This window comes from Mercenaria mercenaria, chromosome 11, assembly GCF_021730395.1.
Source record: "Mercenaria mercenaria strain notata chromosome 11, MADL_Memer_1, whole genome shotgun sequence".
In the NCBI taxonomy this organism is placed as follows: Eukaryota; Metazoa; Mollusca; class Bivalvia; order Venerida; family Veneridae; genus Mercenaria; species Mercenaria mercenaria.
In genome coordinates this window covers 73845497-73863752 of record NC_069371.1, presented here as the reverse complement: position 1 = coordinate 73863752, position 18256 = coordinate 73845497, and the positions used below count along the sequence as shown (strand labels likewise).

The following is an 18256-nucleotide window of genomic DNA, read 5'->3' as shown; positions in this document are numbered from 1 at the left end:
CCATGAGGAAACCAACATAGTGGGTTTGCGACCAGCATGGATCCAGACCAGCCTGCGCATCCGCGCAGTCTGGTCAGGATCCATGCTGTTCGCTAATAGTTTCTCCAATTCCAATAGGCTTTAAAAGCGAACAGCAAGGATCCTGACCAGACTGCGCGGATGCGCAGGCTGGTCTGGATCCATGCTGGTCGCAAACCCACTATGTTGGTTTTATCATGGCACGGCTCATATATAAATAAGTAAAACACCTATAACATAATTAAAAGTTGTCCTTGATATACCATGCACTGTCACGGTTACAATTTATGAACTACATGACCTGAAATTATTCTATTTTCACAACTGTTATTAATAAAGATAAATTCATAAACATGACTTGATCCATGTTAATTGTTTGTTATATGTGTAAAAGATAAGTACACCTTTATAAGCTATAATAGGTACCATACTGTTGTGGGTGAGAAAAACTAGGACTTTGTAGCCTCTTTTTGTTTTACTGTAACCTCGTGTAGATTTACTGTAGCATCAAATTGCTTTATTGTTGCTTTCAATTACTTTATTGTAGCATTTATTTACTTTATTGTAGCCTTTAGTTGGTTTATTATTGCTATCATCTGTTTTATTGTTGCCCCAAAGGGATTTAATATAGCCTGCCATTGCTTTATTGTAGTCCCTATTTGCTTTATTGTCGCCTCCAATTGATTTATTGTTGTCTTCTATTGCTTTATAGTTGTTTCCATTTGTTTTATTGTAGGTTTCAAATGCTTTAATTTTTTGCTATCATTTGTTTTATTGTAGCATCCAAATACTTTATTGTAGCTCCACTTGCTTTTAGTATAGCCTCCAATTGCTTTGCTGTTCCTTTTGTACCCTACACTTGCTTTATTGCTACCTGCATTTGCTTAACTGTAGTCTCCATTTCTTTTTTGAAGCCTTAATTTGCTTCTTTTGTAGCATGCAGTCACTTAAGTTGGCTCTAGTTGTTTTATTTTAGCATCCAAATAATTAATTGTAGCTACACTTGCTTTTAGTGTGGCTTTCTCTCATCAACACCATAATTTACATTTTAACTCTTGGCCATTATTTCAAATATACTCATCATCAATCCTATTAGATTTGTTTGTTTTGGGTGGTGCTTCGTTTTTAACAGTATTTAAGTTACATAGAGGCGGGAAGTTAACCTGGCCAGTGTTCCTGGATTCTGTACCAGTACTAACCTGTTTTCCTCTGCCAACTTACCCAAATGCATAATTTGCGGATGACGAAAGATATCAGACAAATTCGTCAAGGAAACATACGTATCATACCCACGATCCATATGCGCTCTCCCTGTTGAGCTAAACGCTAAGCGTATTACAAACTATACATTAATTTGAGATTTTCTCAAGAAATATTAAGGGCATTAGTTAAAAATCCTCCTATATAGGAAGCCGGTCAATTATATCAGAACAATTGAGAGCATTGACACACGTTATGGTGATTTCATTTTCTGTGTATTGCCAACCACGGTTACGGACATTCCAGACATCGAAGCCTTCAAGGCTGTTCTCCAAACCTCGGTAGCAGCCCCGCCACTGTCCTCAGCGTAGACAGCTCATGTGTGTACCATAATTTTAATGGTATATAAACAAACTTTACAGCCTTTAGAGATGTGACTGTCTTGCCCGAACCCAACCGTTAACAAAGTACAATCCAGTTATTGGAGCCCTGTCTTGTACATGGAAGAAGAAGAAGAAAAAGAAGAAGACCAGGATAAAACGTATATAGTCTGGATTTTCTATAAATTACTTACATTAGAATAAGTATGCATTTATTTAGTTTGGAGGCATATTCGTTACATTATTTTTCTATGGCATGTGATTTTTTAGTATTTTCGTTAATCTTGAGTCACAAATATAAATCGATATTATATTGGTAGTGTGAAACACAACTGAAATACCTGATAAATGTGTTTTCATCTTGAATATGGCCCATATGTGTGTGAAAAAAAACCGTATAAAAACTAAATAAATATGTTATAATTCTATTATTCGCGAATGTTTTCATTTATTTATGTATGCACAAGATGAATATATATCATTTTATTTCATGCTCTTCAGAGAAATACTGAAATTTATCAGCGAAATAAATTTGATATTTTCACTGTTTCAAACAGTGAAAATATCATTTTTATTTTTCACTGGTACGGAACTACACGTGAATGAGAAAGATTATGAATTATGAATAAGAGAAACTTCCTTGCAGAATATGCTACAGTAAAGAATAGATGTATAGAATACTAACAGGATCATAAATATATACATTCTGTCATAAGAAAATGCAAAAGAAATGAGGAAACGTATAATAAAACTATTTACAGTTTTTCTACAGAGATATCTTGACGTAATGAGATTATGACGCAACGATGCGATACACGTGACGTTGCGCTAACAAACTGGATATATTTTTGTTAAAACCATTAAAAATGCATCAACTAAATAGAATTTTTTTCTGTTTCAGTGTATCATCGAAATATATTTCACTCATGAACACCATAATTTACATTTTAACTCTTGGCTGCGCCACTCGTGAAAATATTGCATTACAGTGTTCACTCGGTGAAATATATTTCGATCTTACACTAAAACAAACAAATATCATCTATATATTCTCACTTGATAATGACATTTTCCACAAACTGCTCTCATCCGGTGAACAAATGAATGTATAACATAACAGTCACAATACTACACAAAATAAATAATGTCATATTTCTATTGTCCTTCATACGGTAAGAACGGTATATATTTCATGATTTTCCACCTCAACATATGTGTTGGGAAGAGAGGCTTGTAAACTTCATATCCCTCGTTATAAAACCCTGAACTATCTTCTGTATTCGCGTCTTCTTCAGTTAAAATGCCTCTTTCCTTTCTTGTTCCTGGAAGTAAATTCAATATGTATTTTGATGTAGAAAGCAAACATTTTACAACTTTAAAATGTTTTTGACGCCAAGAATAGAAGTATTGATGATGGAGAGTTTTATAGCGAAACTGTTTATAGGTTATTACATTGTTCGATAAGTACGCATGAGTTATGCAGCGGAAATATTGCGTGACTTTAGTACTAGTAGCGCAAAATTATTCTGCAAAAGATAGATACTTACCTGGTACAGTGTTATCCAAAAAGCAAGCGAGGGCTGTACCAACCAAATTCGGGTTCGTTAAAAGCATCGCTATAAGTCTATTTGCTTTCTCATTTCCTACAATATTGAATCAGACTTTTATTGCATATTTTTGTTTCATAGATGATTGTCCTTCAATATCTAAAGTTGGAAGAAATTCTATTATTGGGAAAAATTTCGCTCATCTCATATACAGGGATTCTAGTGTAAGCCTTTAACCTTTAGCCTGCTAGAGTCAAGTGATTATGCCTTTGCGACCAGTACAGACCAAGATCAGCCTGTACATCTATGCATCTATGAAAAATAAATGGTATTGCCCAAATTGAATGATCGACCAGTCCATTTTAGAAATTTAGCAGGGTAAAGGTTAATAAGGATACTACGACTGCGTGTACATATGAACAAGAAACAAGATTAAACTACATCCAGAAATAGATTTTAAAATTACTAACTGCCCGAGCCAACTAATAATAAATAAATAATGATTATAATAAAACTGTACATGTTCGTTTGATTTAATGTGTTTTACCACCAAGTTTTCCAACTATCTGAAACTACATATGAACAACAAAATCGATACATTGATCAATGTCGGAAACGTCTGACCCTAACCCTGACCCTATAAATCCTTTAGCATTACTGACCTGTATCAATGGGTGTTTGGACTGTCTGAGCCCATGAAGGAACAGCAACGCCGATACAAACAGCAAGACCAAGTATCGCAACGTTTCTTGGCGATGACATGGAGGTTACCTTTGTATACTATGGTCAAAATTTCATAGCCTACACTTTGTGAAGTAAGAAGCTTGTAAAGAAGGCGCGAAAGGCAGGTTTAAGTTGAGAAGATATGCAAACTACTGCTTGTGTAAATAAAATGTTTATGATAAATGGTGTGTATGATAATGTATATAACGCACATGATTAAGTGTATGGCGGAAATGTTTGAAATCACGTGATTGATTTAAATTTTATTCATCTTATCCGATTAATTTATGTGTATTTCAAGTTGACTACTAGTATTTTTTATATTTTTATAAGCGTTATTAATTGATTCAATGCAATAATACGAACAAAAAAGGTTTTTTGGGAATGTATATACTTGATTTATACCTCTAGATTACCAATCATTACTCCGATGAATATTCCAACCATTACAATAAAGGATCCACCAAGCACTGGGTCAGGAATTGTGATAAACACCGCAGAGAATTTGCCGAACACAGCAAATAAAATAAACAAGATTCCTGCGTAAACAAATACGGACCTACTGGCAACCTGAAATATTCAAAATGCCATGTGTACATATATAATGTATCGGACCTACTGGCTACCTGAAATATACAAAATGTCATAAGTACATAAATTATATGATGTATGATACCGGATCTGAGAGAATGATCTCTCCAAATGCATATACAATATATCCGTTGATGATTTTACTTCTGCATCAGAAACAAATGAATGTAAGATTTGCGAGTACGTACTAGTCATAGGGATATAAAACATTTATTTAACAAAATAAGATATGCAAGTACACAATAAAGCAAAGCTTTGAAGACAGTCGCATCGTCGCTAAAACTTATATACAATTTATGTGACACTTTGAAAAATTTATTTTACTGTTTTGCAGACCAGTATGAACATCTTTACTACTTTGATAAACAATCAGTTTCTGCTAGATACCAGTTCAGTTTTACAAGAAAGGCTATATTAAGATTATGGAATATCAAAATGTTGAAAACTACACGGAAGCAAGATGTATTTTCTACCTTGCAGACACCAATTGTGCCGACATTTCCACCGTAAGTTGTTGTAGCATGACCACAGCCAAGAGTGCCCGACAGAAAACTGCAAATGCCCTCAATCAGGATGCCTCTGTTCACTCCATGGGCAGGTGGCGGGGGCACGCGACTTACCCTCGCACATGCGTAGTAATCAGCGATTGAATCAAGAATTGAAATGAAGGTAGCAATTACAAAAACTACAGTAGCAGGTATACTTATGCCCGGTGGTCCATACTGGCCTGAAATAAGAGATGTTAATGAATTTTTTACACATTAGATTGCGTCACAAATGACGTCAAGCACCCAGTATGAAATTTACACTATTTACAATATTGCAACTATTACAACAAGTATATAACTTAATACAATTATAATTATCGTTGTGTATGTACTTTATAATGCGACTACTCACATGACAATTATATTCTTGTCCGAGACTCCATTGTAACTTAACGCAGTTTTTTACAATAGTATGTGCAAAAGGGGATGATAGACTAACTCATATGTCATATATAAAATATTGCTTATTATAGAATCTTAAGTTAACGTAGAAATCCGTAAAAACAGTAACAGATAGCGATTGTGCTGTGAGTCCAACCAAACTCAAAATGTAATACTGACCTTTAGCAGAGGAAATACATTTTTGTTTGTTTGTTTGGGTTTAACGCCGTTTTTCAATAGTATTTAGGTTATATAGAGGCGGGTAGCTAACCTAACCGGTGTTCCATAATTATGTACCAGTACAATCTTGTTCTCCGGCAGAATGAGGGACTTAGGGACTTTCAAATTTTCTCCTTTATTGCATTATGTCCAAGATAATAAAATTGTAACTTGGTCCCATCATTTGGAATCCTCTGACTTTATCTGTTTTGTCTGTGAGATATCAGTTCTAAGGTATGGAATATCTTGCATATCTATTAAATTAAATGTCTGAAATGTCAAAATTAAGATGCATGTGTGTTTATAGAATATGTAGCTAAAGGCATTATTAAATCTACAGACATAAATCCACATGAAAGGAACTACTTACTTTAGACAGTATGAAAGGAGGATAACTGACCAAAGTCTCCCATTGGAGGTGCATAACGAATTATTTCAGACAAAGTGCCTTTTATCAAATCGTCACGGAGAACATACGCCTAGCCTTGGATCGAACTTACGATCCCGCGATCTGTAGATCTGCGTTCTGTGTATCAAGTTAAGCGGGTGGGTACAGAGTAAAAGAATCAAAAGTGAAATCCATTTGATGTATCGGGGAGCCATTAAAATGAAATAAAAATGTTTTTTTTTTTTCAGCAACAGAAACAGTTGTCGTAAAGACTCACCAGGGTAAGGAAAAGTAAACCACGGAGCGTCGTATATAACATCTACCCTAGCATCTGTACGAGCATTATAACTGCTATCACCACGGTCGTTGGGGAATACATCATACAGGGTCAGTATTCCACATATAAGCCAGTTAACTAACATGGCGATTAAAATCTGCAGAAAAAGCCAGATTAATATTATAAACATTTGGAAACACAATTTTTAAAATATACGTTATTTTAAAAGAGGTCTGACCATGATGTCAATGTTCTGTTGATAAGATCGAGTTATATCTTAATTCAAATCTTTGCACACTATTTCGTGGAAATGCCATTTGCAAGAAAAGTACACCTCTCAGGCTTTGAAGACAATACTCCTGAAGCAATATGGTGCCGCGATCAGTCCTGACTGAATTACCTCCCAGCTAAATAAAGTAGATAAAACTTATTGTGCCTTTAATTAAAAAAAAGACAATGCCAAGACACAATTTATTTGTCCAAAGTATGAAGTCAATATCATTTCTTTATTTTTAATGTTTACATACCGAGAATACCTGATGTACAGGATAACGAATAATTCTACATCCCCCAGAGGGTGTCCACACTGGAACAGGCATGTTGTAGCGGGAGAGATAAAGAAACAATATCACAGACAGAGCTATTGTCCTGAAATATAACATTATTAACATATGTTTCTTTTTTTTAGACTATTAATTCAGTAATGCAGTGACATATTTAATACCAGCTTATTTTGTAAGTATTTTATCTAGAAAATTTTATGTGTACTTGTCGCAACGATATATTTCAGTTAGAAGAACTGTTTAATATACCAAATCTGTAACAAGATCTTTTTGCGAATTGTAGACAGAGACGTTAACGTGCGGTGAAGATGTCATAAAAATTTAATAAATTTATATTACTCTCCTTGGAATTCTTAGAATGGTGTTTAACATTAATGGTATTGTCTTATATGTTAAGAGCAATCCAGTGGAAAATGTAACAGAAATGTTTGATCAAACAGTACTTTCGTGATAAGGCTTCAACAACGCAAACAGCTTACGAAATAGATATGGCCCAACTAACTATGACGAACTTCAGAGTTGCTTTGATTATGAAGACAAAGATTAGGATCATTGTTGGAACAATCGTCAATGGTCCAATGAACTTCAGTAGAAAGCCAATCAGTCCAAACCCTCCCATTATAGCGTGAAGAGCACCCGCAACCATCAGACTGCCTTGTAACTATAAGAACAAAATGATATAATAGTGTTACTGTATAAATACGGAAGATATTAAAGGTGTCAAAACCTTACAAGTGCGTATAACACTGTAAAGGAAGCAAATATTAAGCTATACACCCTGTAGCTATAATCTTATGTACCATAATCAAAGATTAATTTGCTTAGATGAATAATATATGTGTTGCATTAAAAAAAATAAATCTCGTCACCGCTCTGACGTTGGTTAAAATGACTTCCATCGATTCCTCTGGTATATCATATCCACTCGATACATTTTCACTTGTCATGTTGGACGAACTCTGGCCTGAAATGCAAGATGAATTAATTATTGTTCATTGCAGTATTGTAAATGCATTCTATGAGGAATAATACCTCAAGACATGCATTGAAACGAAAGGCGAATATAGTTCTTTTCCGAATAAAAATAATAAGATTTAATACATAAAACAGGTGGTTTATATTAAATGTCTGCTAACGTTATGTTATTTCTTTTATGAAAATACTTGAGCACAAAAAAAGACGCACACTAAAGATTAGAATATAATATGAACCGACTCAGACGTCCAAAGAGGTTGTTTCATTGTAGAATAAGGGGTAGACGTAGATATTCTGTGTGCTAATGTAATAGATATAAAATTAGTCCATATTGGAAAGCATCAAATGCAAAACCAGAAATGGGCATTTGACTGAAATATGGTAACATCTTATCTAAAATTGAGACCGAAGTTAAAAAGATTCAGGTAAAATGGTAATAAAACAGTTTGCTACAAAAATGTGGAATTAAACAAGAGTTTGTACAAAGGTTTCATTATATCAGTTGGTAGGGACCCGGGAAGGATATTTTTGTCACTTTTGACGGTGTACTTGTTTGTCATTCTCCAGTTCTATGTGACTTACTTTATATCCTACTGTGACTGACATGTGCTCGTTTATGCACGTTTTATATTCTTGCACCAATAGAAGCCGAGTCTGCCTTTAAATATTGAGTTGCAGTATGAAATTGTAAGTATGTAAGCCTAATTTACCTTTAAACGTTGTTGAACAGAAGGAGCCTTCAAGGTCCGACATCATCATCAAAGGAACCACATAGATAGTCGTTCCTCCTTGAAATAACGGTAATCTATAAATATAAAATATAAGCTTTCTTATCAGTAAACGTTCATCGTCAACAACAAAAAAAAAGCAATTTTGAAGTTAATTAATTATTCAGTCCATTAATTGAATGCATTGGCATGTATTAAATAACGGAGACATTGCTGAAGCTTGAATTGCTTTTCGAAAAGTCATGTGTTACCTTATTCCCAGAGTATTCATTGCTATAGTCGAGATCCCGGCCATGAACATTGTCATGTGTTACCTTATTCCCAGTAAATTCATTGCTATAGTCGAGATCCCGGCCATGAACATTGTCATGTGTTACCTTATTCCCAGTAAATTCATTGCTATAGTCGAGATCCCGGCCATGAACATTGTCATGTGTTACCTTATTCCCAGTAAATTCATTGCTATAGTCGAGATCCCGGCCATGAACATTGTCATGTGTTACCTTATTCCCAGTAAATTCATTGCTATAGTCGAGATCCCGGCCATGAACATTGTCATGTGTTACCTTATTCCCAGTAAATTCATTGCTATAGTCGAGATCCCGGCCATAAACATTGTAGAGCTGAGTATCCTAGCTTTGAACACGTCGTTATTTGATGCACAGACAACTTCCGCTACAAGAACAGCTACAACCAGTTGACTGGACAGGGCTGACAGTCCTTGCTGGAATAAAATGCAAGCATAAACATCTGCAGTTCACGGATTACCTTGCTTGACATCGATCATAACTTGTGTAAATAATTTAATGGATATTGGACTGAAATTACTCTTTTTAAGGCTATGAATTATTACAATGTAATTATTATTTCAGCAAAACCATTTTAATATTTTATTTTAGATAACAGGTTCAGATAGTAGCAATCGGAAGCACACCCCTGTCATTGACTTGGTACTTCACCTCCAAAGGTGACGGATAAGTTTTTTATACTCAAGCATTTACAAAACAAAACAAAAATCTGACCTAAGCTGGCAAGGCTCTACATGACCACTCCCCAGAATGTATGAGAGAAGTGACCCCTTAAAAGTCTAAAATGACGAGACACTTTATTATTGGTTGTACAAAAGACTAGAACTGTTGTGAATGGCATACTGAGCTTCTCGTACAATGTCCTTAAACTTTCTCTTCCATTCAAGAGTAAGGAATCGAATACACTACCTGCTTTTAAAAGTATGCTAAACAAAATTGAGCACACTGTGTGTAAACTTAGACTACCTGCAAAGCACACACGATCGTAATGTGTAGTGGTGGCGATTCGTTCACACCATAGATGATCACTTTTTTGGAATAGTCCTTCACAAGTTCAGTTTCGCTTTCTTTGATTTCACCGGAATGTTCAGTATCAAAATCTGTGAATGCAAGTCTAGTCAATTCTGTTTCATTGCAAACATTATTTTCAGTTCCGTTATCTGTAAATGCCAGTCTAGTCAACTCTGTTCCATTGGCAACATCGGTTTCAGTTACCCTGTCAGCCATTCTTAGATTTATTTTAAACAAATTAAAGTCTTACTGATATGATTGACACTTTCCTCAAAAATGTTAAAACAGTATTTCTAATGTTAAATCGAAATTGCTCTCGTATACTTTCAATAAACTGCTGTTGCTTTCATATATAAGCAAAACATCTAAAACATAATGAAAACATGCCCTTGATTTAAATGCAACCACTGTCACAGTCACAATTCATGAACTACATGTACTGATTTTTCTATTCTCACAATTGTTATAATAAAAAAGAGTATTTTCTTGTTTTATATACGGTGTGTGATATAGTAGAATTAACATTACATCTAAATTTCAGCTTAAATAGTGAATCTGCATTAATTTTATTAGACTTAAAACTTTTTTCGATGTCATACGATAATCATGTATTTGACAACTTATTTGCATTGAGTTAAGTTCTTCCCGCAGTAGTCCAGGTATAACTGGGGATTAAATATTGATCAATGACTTGATATGTAGGACTACCTGCAAGAGGGGATACATGGAAATTAAATAAAATGTTTAAGAAATTCATAAACAACATGCTTCAAAATGATCAGACCAACACTTATGTATTATCTTTCGTCTTAAAATTATATCGAAACAACCAAAGTTACTTTTTAATTGCTTTTCTTTATTTAAAATTTTAGGTACTATGTCTATAAATTCATAAACATGACTTTCCAGCAAACAAAATACTTTTTTGGTTGTTATGACGTCTTTCTGAGACGTCTTTATGATGTCTTTTTTGGTTGTTTTTTAAAGGTGCGTTCACGTCTTTCAGCGACGTCTTAAAGACGTCTTTTTGGAGACGTCTTTATTACGTCTTTTTTCGGTTGTTTTTGAAAGGTGCGATCACTTCTTTTAGAGACGTCTTTAAAAGACATTTTCCCTTACCAAAATGAAAAGTTTACGGCAAATTTGCCGCAAAGTTGTGGTAAATTTGCCGCAAACATTTTAGTTCACCAGAACAGAGTAATAAATGTTTGCAGAAGTTTGCCGGTAGCGGCGATCTGTCGGCAAACGTTTCGGTGACTTTGCTGCAAACTCACCACAGACTTTACTGAATGAAGAATTTCTCGTAACATCGCCAGAAACTTTAATTATCACATGATTGTGCTCACCAAAACGTCACCAGAATCTTTTATTTATATTTTCGTCTTCAAAACATTCGCCATAATCTTTTTATTATCTGACCAGATGTGAAAGTTCGCCAGAGAATTGCCAGAACAGTATCACGTGACTTCTTCTCTATTTTTATTGACTGCGTAGAGTTTGGCTCCGTTTTCAAACTGCCAAACAGTAGTTGAACATTGATGTATTAACATGGATTTTTTTTAGTTTCGATGCTAAACAAAAAACTTTACAAAAAGATGGATATATCACGGAAGTATACTGTGTTTAAATCCGTGAATAAATGTTGCGATGTAAGGTTAGTTTTCACATTATTACGCATGCAAAAAAAAAAAAAAAAACTGAATGATTTTTAACAGTTAGCTTTTGTTTATTTTTAGACTTTTGCTACCTGAAAACCAATAGATACAACAGATTGCAATAAATAATTTAATGAATCTGCAAATTAATTAAGACATTTGCACACAGAGGAATTTTTTAGCAAATCAGTTATCAGCTTTAACAACCTTTAAAATATTTAAAGAGTTTCAAACCCATTAATGTAAGCATAAAACATATTTACTAAAGACATACTTTATCATACTGATCTCGTACATTTGTATTTCTTTGATTATAATTATTTAGAAAAATAAATCATTATAAGCTGAAAATATTTTTTGCTAATTTTAGAGATAAATATGCCTTTTCTTACTTTTATTGAAAATATATTGCTGAACCTTGATTCCTTTATTCTTCAAAAACAAAGTGCGTGTTATTTTAGCGCCAAAAGTTTGCAGCAAATTTACGGCAAACAAATTTGCATAATTGTTTGCAGCAAAGTCGCCGCAAACTTATTTGCATAAATAGTTTGCCAAAAGCTCGCCAGAACATTGCCAGAAGTTCGCCAGAAAGGTTTTGGCGAATTCGCCGCAAACTTTTACCATGCAAATTAGTTTTGCCTGGTAAAAGTTTGCGGCAAATTCACCAAACCTTTTGCGGCAAATTTGCCGCAACGTTCGCCGGAAGCCTGATATTTTGGCAAGGGCTTGTCGTGCATTAAAATGGTGTCTTTATGACAAGAAAAAATAACACATCATCTTTTTGAAATGTGAATTCCAACCATAATCCAACGGATAAAGAATTAGTATTTTAGGCATTGATTTTTTAATTATTTTTTTGCATATCTAGCTCTTGTAATCAGCATGTATTTTCTGATCTCCACTTCATAGATCTGTGATCGTATTTTATCTAAGTAACATAGTAAGTCCAATAGGTAATCCAATAAGTGAGTCGCAATTTAATAGCTTAGTTCTCAAAATCTTCATCACGGCAAAACCACTGGACCTGGTGTCACCTGAAATATATCAAATTCGAGTGTTTTATAATTATCATTCATCATTTTCCTGTAAACTAAATAAAAATACAAAAAGCAGTTTTGATAAGTAATTACAGTACTGATAAAACAATTAATGGAAGCATTTAAAATATCATCAACATTTTCTGATTAAAATATCCTCTCCGACTTTGTAAGTATGAGATATTTTAAGAAAAATGCAGATTTTAAAAAAAAAGCTATTGATGATAAAATAGATATTTAATAAAAACGTCAGTCTTTTAAATATAATATTATTGACGAATATAATTATTAAGTTTTAATAATGTTTAAAGTATTGCACTCACTTTCTCTGCCTCGCCGAATTTATCACATCCCAAATTACTGAATCTCTGTTTTCTATATATATTTATTTAATTTGTTATTAATACACATGTATCTCGTCTATAATACGCTTTTACCCTATACATTATGCTGATTCGAGCCCCGGACTGACTGCGAACTTTTTTTCTCAACCGATGACACTTAATCTCAGTTTAAGAGATACTTTACTAATGTACAAATTTTAGATTTAAAAATGTGTCAGTTTTTAAAGATATCCAATGATCATTTTTCACGAAAATATTTATCTTTATATATTTACTTCAGATGTACAAAATGATTGACGAATATTAAGTTATAATAATGTAAAGTATTGCACTCACTTTATCTGCATCACCCTTCTGTACATGATGTATAAACTATTTGTTCTGTCTTACAGCTTAATTAACAAACCAATATAAAGATACAGACGTGACTAATAGATAAGATATGTAGAGAGAGACAGACCCTTTGTTACCATGGTTACAAACATGTGTTATATATGTTCTCAAATTAATGAATCTCAGTTTTAATCATTATACTATCGCTTTCAAATGTATGACTATTATTATTAAAAGTAATTACACCATTTTGAAAATAGCTAGACAACAGTCCAATTTTAATAACAATTAGGAACATTTTCGGAAGTGCAAAATATATCATTTAGAAGTTTAAGTCCATTGTCATGAATTTTGGAACCCTAGTAAATATATTGTAATTTGAAAATACAATAAAAATGCTATACCTGTCAGTTCTATTATGAAGCAAGGAAATTATCGAACTTTCGATCCAACATATATCTAAAATCATAGTTTTTTCTAACAGTTTATGCTATATATGTTATTGCAGCTTAGGAGACTGAAAACTTGCAGTTTCCCATAGACAAAGACGTTTTTATGACGGCTATAAAACGTCTTTTAAAAGACGTATTTATTTTGTAAGTAAAACGACATGAAAAATACGTCTTTTTCTTGTCACAGACGTCGTGACCATAAAACAACCAAATAAAGACGTCTTTTTTCTGGTCACACGTCGTGACCATAAAACAACCAAATAAAGACGTCTTCAAGACGTATTTTGTTTGCTGGAATTGATCCCTGTTAATTGTCTGTTATCTGTGTAAAGGGTGGGGGGGTGCACTTTTATAAGCTAGAATATGTCCCTTACTGTTGTGGGCGGGAAAAACGAGGACTTTGTAGCCTCTATTAGCTTTATTGTAACCTCCGATTGTTTTACTGTAGCCTCAAATTGATTTACTGTAGATTTCATTTGCTTTACGATTGCTTTCATTTGCTTTATTGTAGCATCTATTTATTTTATTCCAGCCTCCAATTGCTTTATCATAGCCCCAGTTGCTTTATGGATGCCTTCATCTGTTTTATTGTTGCCCCAAATGGATTTAATATAGCCTGCCATTGCTTTATTGTAGGCCCTATTTGCTTTATCTTCGCCTCCGATTGTTTTATTGTAGCATCCATATGTTTTGTTGTTGCTTTAGTGTATACTTCTTTTGCTTTACTTTAGTGTCTGATTGCTTTATTGTACCTTCCACTTGTTTTATTGTAGACTTCAACTGCTTTATATAATTTCATACACTGGCATTATTGTAGCCTCCAATTTCTTTATTATAATCTCAATTTGCTTTTTCTTAGCCTCCAGTTGCTATATTGTACCTTCGCCTTTGATATTATTATACGTCTAACCATTCAAGGTCCAGATTTCCTTCGCCAATTGTTTTCATATTTACTTACTTCATACATGAACAAATATTTCAGAATAACCTTAGCCTCATATGGTGAAATGAAAACATTTGTTGACCCTTTCAATGCAAAAATCATTTTCCAGAAATATTTATGTAAAGGAAAGGGAAAATGATGAAATCGTTTTATTAGAATCGTTTGTGGTTAGACTTTATCATTATACATTAACGAAATGTTCTTAAAACTGGGCGTCTCGGTCAAGTACGTCTTGAGGACGGATTACACCAAACCGGAAGTGACTACTCAGTGTTACATGTGAAGTAGTCCAAAATGTAGTTCCATGCTATGGATGAAATCTGGCATAATGAGTGAAATGAGGAGGTGACAGTTAAATTGTTGGCTTATTTTTATTGCTTATTGTATTGAGAAAAGATCTAGACCATTTTCATTGTGAATTTCCTGGAAAATGTCTACCTACACGTAATTGCTAAATGGCTGTTTACACGGGGGCATTTTTAGAGGGTGATGTTTCTCAGAACAGATTATTTTTCTTATATACAACATAACATGTCAATATTTTTCTATTTTTGATAAGAAGACATGTTATACTAAATGACCATATATGGTTTTCATATCATTGAAATGCTCTAAAGTGCTGAAAATGAGGTCTGAATGTTTTGTTATTAATATGAAATAAATAAGGAATTGAACTGGTAGAATGTAACCTTTGACCGATCTCTTGCACTTCCGGTGATATTTTAAAGTGAGGATCACGAACGACATTGCGTCTTGACGTGTTGGCAGTACGGTGGGATTTTTGTATGAAAACAACGGAAAAGACCGAAGCTTTCGAGTATTAATTATGTCGGTTATTTTTACCTTGCTTCCTGTGCAGTAAGCAATCGGCAAGCTAAGAACCAGCATTTTATGTCAATTAACCCAAAGAGACTCTTTCAAAATGAAAGTTTTTTTGCTCCCAACGTTATACCGCAGAATATGTATAGAACAGGATTACAGTAACAAGTCTAGGAAAGTTAAATTTAAATCTAATTCAAGCCAGATCCGTAAAAAACGAAGTGGAAAGACTCTTATTGAAAAAAATTCTCAAAATAAAAACGAAGTTACAGCTTTGTATAGCCGTTATTGTTTTTCTCATTTTTGTCCAAGATTGAGTTTGTTTATTTACTTTATGGCTGTGTAAACATATGTGTTATTTCCTTTTTCCTAATTGTACGTATCTTTCAGTCTCCGTTATGCTGAACCAGAGCATAATAAATGAACTACTGACTAACTTTTAACCCAAAGAATGAAATACTAATAAAGGGAGCGATCAGTATTATTAATAGAAACTAATTGCTGCCCTTTTATCTGCAGTGGAGCGAAATCAAATGTAAAATGTGTGTTCTGCGGCATAAATCTATTGTCCCTAAGTACTGACCTGGCAGTCATGTCAATATCCGTATGTTTACGTAAATTGATTTTCGATGCCCGCACCTAAATAACGATCTAACTATTGAAAAACCAATAATATGCATTTCTCAACACCATAATGTCGAATGTTCGGACAAAGCGTTCAGCTACCAATCTCAGGGCTGTAGGTTCGAGTTCCCTGTCTGAAAATATGTTATTTTCTGTTTCATCTGTAAACTTCTTAGTCGAGAAAATTGTCACATTCATCATGATTTATTGTTCATTTATTGAAAGAAATACTCTACTATTGAACATTCTTCTACGTACATGTCAGTAAACCGTTCTACAAAATGTCGACTAAAATCTTCAGGGCCGGACAAGTGTCCGTTCATTCAACAGACAATTCAAGGAACTAGTGTCACTAAAAATGATATGTGGTATTCCAAACAGTACACTTAACAAGTTGCAACATGTCCAGAACACGGCAGCTCGCGTCATCACTAAGACGCCCCGTCGCAATCATATAACACCGGTTCTGAAGGAGTTTCATTGGTTGCCAGTAAAATACAGGGTGCAGTACAAGGTTCTGACCCACACTTTTAAGGCTTTACACAATCAGTCCCCTGTCTATATTAGGGATACGATAGAAGTGTATAAACCGGTCAGAAACCTAAGATCACAAGACACGCTGTCACTGGTTATGCCAGTAACTAAAACCATGATGTATTGCAATCGCAGCTTTTCGTTCGCTGCTCCAAAATTTTGGAACTCCCTTCCCGTCAAGATCAGGGAAGCTCACACGCTAGCTGCTTTCAAAAGCCTGCTAAAAACCCACTTCTTTGTACAATATTTCGTTAACTGGCCGATACATTGATGATTTTTTTCTTCTTCATAAAACAGCGTAGAACAGATCCTAGGGTCACTTAAATATTTTTAAATATGTATGTATGTTTGTCTTGTTTTATCTAATGTTTTACATTCATGATTTTTGTTAATGTGGAATGCATTATTTTTGTATGCATATTTGTTTGTATTGTTTGCAATTCATTCTGTAAAGCACTTTTGAACGTGTACATGTGCATGAAAAGATTGCTATATAAATGTGGTATAGTAATAGTAATAATAATAATATGTATCGTAAGGAACTAAAAAAGTAATCACATAATTACACTACATTGAATTTTAAAAAGAAATTGTCTGAACTGCATTTAACTCATGGTAACGTAGTAAGAAGAAGAGCTTACCACTACGCCACCGTTCCATTGGTAAACTGTATCGGTTAGATATTTTCAGGATACAAATATTGCGTAAAATTACGAAAACGCCCGAAAATATTGGCGGAAGGTCAATACTTACGGACAATAACGGTATTTACTTTGTATCAAAATATAGTCTTATATGTTTAATAATTTTATGAGGCACGTACTAAAAACAAGGCCATATTTTGGCTCTGATTAAAGTTGGCAAAATTTGTATTATTTACTTTAGATAGTCTCACTGTGCATGCTGGTGCATTCATCAAAATTATTTGTTTGTGTTAATACGGAATATATTACTCCTCGTTTAAATGGATCAACAGTGTTGTTGTGCTTATAACATAGACTGGCCCGGTTTATATGTTGGTCAGGGCTACGGATATGCGATATGTATTGTATTTTGTCTTTATTTTTTAGCATGGATCCCCTTCGAATCTAATCTTTTTTTGAATGCTTCAACTGTCTGAGCACTTACAACCCTTTCGGGCAATTCATTCCATGCATTTACTATTCTGATGGAGAAAAAAATCTGAAGACGGAGTCCTTTCTTAAGAGTTGGTTTATAGAGCTTGAGTGAATGTCCTCTGGTAGATGAAATATCTGATAACTTGAAAAACTTCTCAGGGTAAAAAATGTATTTAACAGTCAAAAACTTGTAGGTTTCAATCAAGTCACCTCTTAAACGCCTTTCTTTCAGACTGTACATATTCAAATCATCCAAACGTTCTTCATAATTTAAATCCGCCAACTTGGGCACTATAACCTTGTTGCATATTTCTGTACTCTTTCAAGACATTCAATATCTTTCATAAAGTACGTATTCCATGATTGTACAGCATATTCAATTAATGTTCTAACATATGTTGGATAAATGACCTTAAAACTATTCACATCAATATGTTTGAAAAACCCGTCTAAGTAAACCTAATCGTCTTAATGCTTAATTGCTTAGCAACTTTTGCACATTGTTCACTTGATTTACAGTCTTTAGTTATCATAACCCCA

The 18256-nt window shown here is 33.9% G+C and overlaps 1 protein-coding gene across 1 annotated transcript; it reads right to left on the bottom strand.

Annotated features, from left to right (window-relative positions):
* Positions 1-1994: 1994 nt before the first annotated feature.
* On the bottom strand, positions 1995-13900 carry LOC123532818 (solute carrier family 23 member 1-like). The gene is made up of 12 exons (XM_045314407.2): positions 9813-13900; positions 9105-9262; positions 8521-8615; positions 7705-7799; positions 7315-7496; positions 6800-6920; positions 6273-6429; positions 4933-5186; positions 4274-4438; positions 3808-3916; positions 3146-3241; positions 1995-2920 (listed from the first exon to the last, which is right to left on the bottom strand). The coding sequence occupies exons 1-12, from the start codon at positions 10071-10073 to the stop codon at positions 2754-2756; spliced, it is 1860 nt and encodes a 619-aa protein (XP_045170342.2). The 5' UTR covers positions 10074-13900; the 3' UTR covers positions 1995-2753.
* Positions 13901-18256: the final 4356 nt, after the last annotated feature.

Coding starts and splice junctions, on each gene's coding strand:
- LOC123532818 (XM_045314407.2), bottom strand. CDS start 10,073: ATGGCTGACAGGGTAACTGAAACCGATGTTGCCAATGGAACAGAGTTG. Junction 8,616..9,104: donor ATGAATTTACTGGGAATAAG/GTAACACATGAC, acceptor TTATATTTATAG/ATTACCGTTATTTCAAGGAG. Junction 6,430..6,799: donor CTGTACATCAGGTATTCTCG/GTATGTAAACAT, acceptor CTTTTTCTGCAG/ATTTTAATCGCCATGTTAGT.